The sequence below is a fragment of the Solanum tuberosum genome, unplaced genomic scaffold (genome assembly GCF_000226075.1).
Source record: "Solanum tuberosum cultivar DM 1-3 516 R44 unplaced genomic scaffold, SolTub_3.0 scf00656, whole genome shotgun sequence".
Classification (NCBI taxonomy): domain Eukaryota; kingdom Viridiplantae; phylum Streptophyta; class Magnoliopsida; order Solanales; family Solanaceae; genus Solanum; species Solanum tuberosum.
Genome location: NW_006239570.1, coordinates 8,661 through 17,329, shown reverse-complemented (window position 1 = coordinate 17,329; position 8,669 = coordinate 8,661). Strand labels below are relative to the sequence as shown.

Here is an 8,669-nt window from a genome sequence, read left to right as displayed (position 1 = left end):
CACGAAAAAATGTGAAATTTTGATATCCTATTTGTATTGATATTCTATGGTGACTGGTGCGATTCGGGAATTTTTTTGAGGTGTTTTTATGTGTTTTTCTTGATTTTTATATTTTTCGGATGTTTACGAACTAAAATTTTTGATATTTTTCGGGCAGTCTGATACATCCAAACTTACTTCTCAATTAAGAGATATAAACGGCCAAAGTCAATTTATAGAACTCAACGTGAGTTGAGGTCGATCCCACAGAGAACTTTTTTATAGAAAATGATTTCACTGTTGCGTTTTACTCAAATGTCGTTATTATTTCCTAAATAAACAATTATCGGAAGTAAAAGGGTTTAGCATTAACTCTTTGGTAACCAAAGTTGTAAACTAAAGTCTAATTCAACAATGAACAAAATATCAGTTTTGAAGTTGTTTCAATAATTAACTGAAACTAGGATTGTGTTCCCCATATTGTTGCGTCTAATGTTCTTCCGTAGTTAAGTTTGAGACAACTTACCTCTACAAAATACATGTGAGTTAGCTATATCTGACACTTCTGAGTCTACTAAGATAATCTTCACTCAAGTCCTCTCGGTCCTAGAGTGTTACACAATCACCCTTGCCTACAATGGTGTTAAGGTTCTTTTCTCTCGAACTTAAACCTTGACTGCACTTCGTTAGATTAATTTAACTTTTTCCTAACTCTAATGCGTGCACTCATCAGAATACAAGAATAACGAAAGCTAAATTACAATTCGTAAACATAAATAGCCTTTCACTCGTTTTACGAAATTACATTTAGAATTACGTCATGGATCCCACAACCCCAGTTGTGGTATTTAGCCACTCATGATTTCATGTAAACAATCAGAAATATCAAATGAAAATATGTTTAGAAAGTACTTACGAGAATAAGCAAATCAACAAGCCAATTCGATAATTCAAGAACCGGAAATCCAAACTTTGAACTTAATTCAATGTTCAAATCGAAAATCACAAACTGAGAATAATGGGAAAACTTGTTTGTCGTTCAAGGAAAGATAAGATAAAAGATAAAAAAAAACAACCTAATTAATTCAATTAAGTGTTTTAAAAAAGAGTCCTACTCGAAGTACTACTAGACTATTGGGTCCTTCACTCCCACTTCTACGACCCGTCAAGGGCTTCACAGTCCGTGAAGCCCTTCGTGGTCTTCACTTGGATTCAAACAAAACACGTTCTTCAAGCCTTGCACACTGTAACTTATCACGGACGTGACCATGGGTCGTGGCACTAACCACGGTTCGTAAAGGTGCCCGTGGTCTTCACTTGGTCACTTCCCATTTTAGCTCCTCCTTGCCCATCCACTGGTTCAACTTCACGACTGGCACCATAGACCGTTGTGAGGACCACGGTCCGTGAGGTTGGCCGTGATCTTTACTTGGTCCAATCTACTCTCAACTCCTCCAAGGCCTCCACACTGGTTCACCTTCACGACAAGCAGCACAGACCGTTGTGAGGACCACGGTCCATGAGGTTGGCCGTGATCTTCACTTGGTCCAATCTAATCTCAACTCCTCCAAGGCCTTAACACTGGTTCACCTTCACCACATTCACCACGGATCGTGACAAGGACCACAACCCGTCTAGGTGCTCGTGGTCTTCAGTTGATCACCATCATCTTCTGCCTCTTTTTCCATTTTTCCACACAAGCAAGAATCTATCTACACATTCAACAAACACATCAAATCATACAAAAATACACTCAATTCTAGTATTAATCCTTAGTTTTCAAGCATCAAATGTGTCAAGATTTCGCGGCACATCAACACCCTCAACTTAGAACCATTACTTGTCCTCAAGTGATGAGAAAGCAACACATTCAGTCCTCAAATTATTCAAACACTTTCGAAACCACGCAACAACCATCTTAAACACAATTTGTATCCAAAACCATGAATCTAACATGCATGGATCAATCTATGACATCTCATTACTCACAATCGATCATGCTTATGCCTGTGAATTATCAGTTAACACAACCTACTCTCAAATGCAGTCACTGTGTCCTCACATCAAAGAAATCCCTCACTCATGATAATTGGGACTAAGCACTACGCTCACACTCTCAAAGAACTTCTAACACTAACAACAAACTACCATAGGCTTGCCCTTGCTTTCTACGCTCTATCTTGCAAACACCCGGAATAGGATCACTGTAGGACTTTATTGGCTTGTAACAGAGGCTCAGGCTAGGGAATGAATATTTGGGTTCATGAGTGACTAGTCCCTTGGTTTTCCCAAGTTTTGTTCTCACACAACTCTTTTCTGAGCGATTCCTTATTTTTCTTCATTTCAGCACATCCCAACAACCATTATTTTCCTTTTTCTTTTCTTTTCTTCACACTTTTTTTTATATGCACTCAACTCACTGGTTGAACCTTCTTTTTCACTTCTTCTTTTGTGCTCGAATTAAAATCACCCTCAACTTAGGCTTTTGGCCTGAGTTGTGACATCGTATCTTCGGAGAGCAAAGGATATGATACTTACTGGGTAAGAACAAAGACTGATTTTCAGGCTCAAATCGGGTTCAAGTGGTTAAGTCTTTTTATTTGGTTGTTTCTATTTTTTGGATTTTTAATGGCTTAACAAACATGGCCTATTGATCCTTTCCTATCCGGTTATTGTCAGATTTAAGCAAGACTACTCATGCAAGTTCTAGTTTCTGCTCCTAGCGTTAGACTTCAAGCAAAACATTCAAACACACATGACACAGGACTACATTATCCAGTTTCTTGGTTCACCAATTTATTGATTGCACTAGCAATGCTCAACATGTAAGTATCTAAGATGTCATCTAAAGATCCTAATAGACAAATTTCAGATTTAGGTCCTCCTTTTTTCACAGACTAGTTGATGCACAGCTCAACACTCAAACACAAACACAAACACCAGACCATTTTTCACAGTAAACACAGAGTCAACCTCCATTAATTTAACAACTTAGAATGGAAGGTTGCTCACCACCCCCTCCCCAAAAAAAGGACTTTGCCCTCAAAGTCAACAGAGAAAACAAAACAGGGCTGTGAGGAGGGGTCATACCTACGACGCTCTAAGCACCGGTAGTCGGATCATCGTCGGCACCTTTATCAATGGGTGAACTCTCAGAACTCAGCACATGATCAGGCTAGCTACCATTCACTGGGGCAGGTACTTCGCTACCAGATGCTCCAGCTAACACGACATCTCGCTGTTGTTGCTCAAGTGCTTCTTTTTCTCTAACTGCCTTTCTTGATGCCTTGTGGGCTTTATTTTCTTCCCTTCTTCTCTCTCTGGACAGGTCAGTAGGTATCTCCTCATCAGATTCTCCGGCTTTATTTTTTTTCTTGCCAGACTTACTCTTGGGTAGTTCACCCCAAAACTCGTCAAGTGATTGTGTGGAGGGTGGTTGATTTAGCAATTGCATCAACGAGTCTGGCATGATCGGAGTGGGAACTTGTACTGGATTTTCAACCAATTTAGCAACATGAGTTCGTATCTCGGCTAATTGTGCTTTGAACTCTTCAATATCTACTAAACCGGCGACCTGGAATCGATCCTGGACAAGGTTCTCCAAACCATCCATTCCATCTTTTAAGAAAACCAGATCCTTCCACATCTCATCTTTAATCTCTTTCTTCGCAGCTAACACATCTCTCTCCATTAGCTGAGGCAGCCAGTTTAGAATCTGGTCGACCAAGGTCTTGGTTTGGCGCTGATCTGCAACCAATTTATCAAGAAAAATCATAGGAATAGTGACATAGGTACCTAGAGCCTATGAGGCGGAAGTTGATGGTGGTGGTGCCGTTGTGGAAGGCTGTGATGACTCTCCCTGTTCTGGACCTCTATCAGCCTGTAGGATGTCGATTCGTACGTGAGGAACAACAACCAAAGTACCTACAGCTCCAGATTTCGCACCAAAGAGATTGTTCGCGACATCTTTGATTTTAGAAACTTGGGTGAGTCTGGATGCTTCACCCCATCTGTCAACCAGCCTGTTTGGGGGAATGTTCGCTTGTCGACATAATTTCCCTATCAGACAGGGAAATGGAAATCGGGCCATCTCATTCAGTGGCCTGTCTCGCATCTTGGTCGCTGATGAATCCACAATTTGGACTCTTTTAGGGCTTTATTTTGATAAATTTAGTGTCCTCAAATGCATATTTTGTATCAATAACTGATGTAAACCCTTGAGTTTCAGATAATTGGATTTAGAGACAAAGCATGGACACTATTGGGCAAAAAGGAATAAGGTAAGCTGAAGGAAGGAAGAAATGAAGAGTTGATGATCAATGATTTCATTCGGCGAATCGCCAAATCGACAATATTATTCGGTGAATCGCCAAGCCGCCAAGATACCGCCTAAAGTTACTGAATGCCAGATCTATAATTAGGGTGAATTTAGTAAGCAGTAACTATATTCAGCGTATCGCTGATCTAGTCGGCAAAGGACAACCAGGTCGCCAAAAGTGCTAAAGAAGATTCAAGCAAGTGCTGATAGGCGAGATGGAAGGACAAAGGGCTAATCGTGGAGTCATTTGGTGATCCGGAACTGGATCGCCTAAAGTTACAGTAGCCAGACCAAGAAAAAGCAAAAATTAAAGGTGAGATAAAGAACAATCGGTGATTCGCCGATCTGTCAGCGACACCCGACTTACTTCGCCGAGTGGTCATAAGCAGTGACAATTCAAACTTGTTTAAATTAGTTTTGTCTAGACAGAGAAATAGAGAAATTCATTCAGAATGTGAGGAAGGAATTACTTAGAGAGAAAACACTACCAAAGGGTTTACTGAGTGATTTTAGCAAGATTTTGAAAGAGAGGAGATTATCAATTGATTTTCATCTATAATTTTCATTTTGTACCCAACTATGGGAGTGATAATTGATTTTGATTCTCTCATTTTTTAGATGAGTGGATAAAACCCTTTACGTGGGAAGGAATTACTTAGAGAGAAAACACTACCAAAGGGTTTACTGAGTGATTTTAGCAAGATTTTGAGATATTTTGTAAGAGAGAAGATTATCAATTAATTTTCATCTATAATTCTCATTTGTACCCAACAATGAGAGTGATAATTAATTTTGATTTTCTTATTTTTAAGATGAGTGGCTAAAACCCTTTACTTGGGGTTTTGATCATGAAGCCAATTGTTGAATTTACTTAGTGGGTGTTTGTTAGTTGAAAAAAATGGTGTTAATTTGAAATGGGTCTAAGTTGTTGCTGTGTTTTGAGGTTGAATTGCATGACTTTGTGTATCAATTTCAGTGTTGTGCACTTGCTCGAGAGAGAGGTGTGGAACCAAGGTGACAATCTTAGCATCCTTAGTAGTGGGTTCCTTGGTTTCAGCACGAGAGAGTGAAACAAGTGATCCATCCTTTGTATTCAGCTCGAAAGAGTGGATTTGATGAGGGTAAAGAGTTGGGCTTCTTTCGATTGGTGTTGAAGTTCGAGAGAATTCAACATAGAAAAGCTAATTATTCGAGAGAAAGTTACTTTATTTATGGTTCGACCTACCCACAACAAATTATCCCATTATGAGCATTAATGTTTATCTACTTCATTGAGATTCAATATTGGTTGATTAATTCCCCAAGCTTTACTCTAATATTTGATCGTTTGTGTTCAAGTGTAAATTTGGGATTGATAGGAAAAACCTGATATTTGAGATTTGAACATTAATTGTGCAAGAATTGTTTGATTGAAGAGGTTGTCATTGTACTTTTATTATTGAATTTGAAGAAAGTACTACTCCCTGTGTGATCGACCCCAACTCACGTAGTTGGGTTATTATACTGACGAACGATCGTTGGCATTTAGTATTGGATGAAATGCCTTGATACGTTAATCAAAATGACATCGCTGCCAGGGAATAGCGTTACTTAAAATTCTTTGATTGAAGATTTGACACTCTCAAATTCGTTGGTTGTAGTTGAATTAGTTTTGGCTTCTTTGTGTAAGTGCTGGTTGGACTACGTAGAAGTGAACATGAGTGAGGAAGAGATGAATAACAACCAAGCAGGTCATTGAGATGGTCTAGACGACACCAAAAATATTTACAACCCAGCTCAATCGGGTGGAATGGGTGCAATTTGCTTCCCACAAACTGATGAGAATGCGATGTTTGAAGTCACTAGCACAACTCTTCATATTCTCCAAATGAGGGGGCTATATGGAGGACTAGATCACGAAGACCCGCATGAGCATGTGAGAAACTTTACAGAGGTTTGTAGCCTTTTTTCATTCAATAGTGTGTCACAAGAGTCAACTTGGCTACGGTTATTTCCACTATCCTTAACGAGAGAAGCTAATAAGTGGTTAGCCGAGTTACCAAACAATTCCATCACATCATGGGAGGAGATGGTTATAGCATTTAACAAAAGATTCTTTCATCCATCAAGGATGATGAAAGTTAGAGACGAAATTCAAAGCTTCAAGCGACGAAAGGGGGAACCCATCCATGAAACGTGGGTGAGATTCAAGAAGCTCCTACTTAAATGCCCAACTCATGGGCTACCAAACGATTTGTTACTGCAATATTTCTACCGGAGTCTCGACTTGGTTAATAAAGGAGTGGCTGATCAATTGGTACGAGGAGGAATAATGTTAGAATCATTTGAGGTAGCTTCGTTTCTTCTAGATGACATGACTAGAATAAACCAAGCGTGGTACACCAAAGAGGATCAAGTCTCTCCATTTCATTTTAGATTAACGCAAGAGAAACTTGATAAAGAGAAAGAAAAGGATGAAAAGATCAAGAAGATGTTGACCCAAATGGAAGTGCTACAAGAGCACATGAAAGAGACATGTGGAGTGTTTAAAGTTGAGGAGGGTTCTTCTTCCGGTTACTCAAGGCCGGGGGAGAATCAAGGTTGGAACTCCAAGAGATATAAGGAGGGTTTCCACCCACGCTCTCTACAGCGAGGCGGAGATCAAGGTTGGAACTATCATAAAGGAGAAGAACAAAAGAGATACTATCAATATTGGGCCGAGAAAAATGATTATTGGATAAGTAAAGATGATTACCAGGAAAACCATACTCACTCAAGTGAAAGACCAAAATCAAAAGGTAATGCAAGCAGTCCCTGGGTGAATGACTTGTTGTCACGCATACTTGACAAAGTTGAAGGTTCGGATGATTTGTTGAAAGGGATGAAAGATGACTTTTCATCATTGAACAGTAAAGTGAACTCTCATGCAAATGCCATCAAGACACTTGAAGGACAACTGAGTTTATTATCAGCTCAGTTGAAACCAAAGATAATGATAGAAGATGACGATAGAGGGCTGGCTATGGTTACTTGAAGCGGAAAGGTAGCAATAGGTAATGTGATGGGAAATGAAGATGCTCAAAAGCATGAAGAAAGTGAAGGCATAGAGGAACAAGAGTTGCTTATTCATCAAAACCTTGCAAAAGAACCACAAAAGGAAGTGGAACAACACGTTCAAATTCCAAAAGTCATGCAACCTTTACCCAAAATACCTCAACCATTTCCCCAATGTTTAAAGAAGGAAAATGAAGATGAGAAGTTTAAGAAGTTCTTGGCAGTGTTCAAGACACTATCAATCAACCTCCCCCTTGTGGAAGCATTGTTGGAAATGTCGGGATATGCCAAGTTCATGAAAAAGTTGATCACGAATAAGAGGAGTTTGGATCATGAGACAATTGAAGTTTCCCATAATTGCAGTACAATTATGACTAAGGAGTTGATCGAAAAGAGGGAAAATCCCGGGGCATTCACCATTCCATGCACCATAGGCATGCTCCAATTCGCTAAAGTTTTATGTGACCTAGGAGTAAGCATCAACTTAATTCCCTATGCGATATACAAACAACTTGGATTGGGTGAACCAAAAGCAACCTCAATGAGACTATTGATGGCAGATCGTTCAATCAAACATCCCGTGGGGATACTTTATGACATCTTGGTGAAGGTCGATCGGTTCATTTTTTCGGATGATTTTGTTATTTTAGATTGTGAAATAAATGCTGAAATTCTCATTATTTTGGGAAGGCCATTCTTAGCAACTGGGAGAGAATTAGTGGATGTTGAAAGTGGAGAATTTAGGTTTCGGGTGAACGAAGATGAAGTAACTTTCAATATTTTCAAATCCATGAAACACCCAAGTGATATTCATGTGGTGTCTACTGATGATATTATTGATGAGGCGGTAGCTAGTGTAAGCCATTTTGATGTGCATGAATGAACCCCTTGAAGTCGTACTTGCTAATTATGATGAATCCAAAATTCAGGGCTATGAGGAGGTAGTAGCTGCTTTGACAGGTTTAGGAGGGTATTCAAAGACTCCAGTCAAGTTGGATATTGACCTAAAAATATAGAGATTCCTCCCGCAAAGACATCAACAGAAGAACCACCTAATCTGGAATTGAAAGCACTTCCCTCTCATCTCCGATATGCTTTCTTGGAAGCAAATAACACTTTACCGGTGATCATTGCAACTGACTTGCTTGAATGACAGGTGAAATTACTCCTTGAAGTGTTGTGAAAGCATATAAAATCTATAGGATGGACCATCGCTGATATAGTGGGCATCCCTCCTGATATTTGTACTCAAAAAATCTAGCTTGATAATGAGTGTAAGCCTAGTGTTGAGAAATAGTAGAGATTGAACCCACCAATGCAAGAAGTGGTAAAAAGGGAG

At 39.5% G+C, this 8,669-nt stretch overlaps 1 protein-coding gene across 1 annotated transcript; it reads left to right on the top strand.

Annotated features, from left to right (window-relative positions):
- Positions 1 to 7,337: 7,337 nt before the first annotated feature.
- LOC107058797 (uncharacterized) lies at positions 7,338 to 8,346 on the top strand. The gene is made up of 2 exons (XM_015304961.1): positions 7,338 to 8,177; positions 8,260 to 8,346. The coding sequence occupies exons 1-2, from the start codon at positions 7,338 to 7,340 to the stop codon at positions 8,344 to 8,346; spliced, it is 927 nt and encodes a 308-aa protein (XP_015160447.1).
- The last annotated feature ends 323 nt before the right edge of the window (positions 8,347 to 8,669 follow it).

Coding starts and splice junctions, on each gene's coding strand:
- LOC107058797 (XM_015304961.1), top strand. CDS start 7,338: ATGGGAAATGAAGATGCTCAAAAGCATGAAGAAAGTGAAGGCATAGAG. Junction 8,178..8,259: donor ATGATATTATTGATGAGGCG/GTAGCTAGTGTA, acceptor TCCAAAATTCAG/GGCTATGAGGAGGTAGTAGC.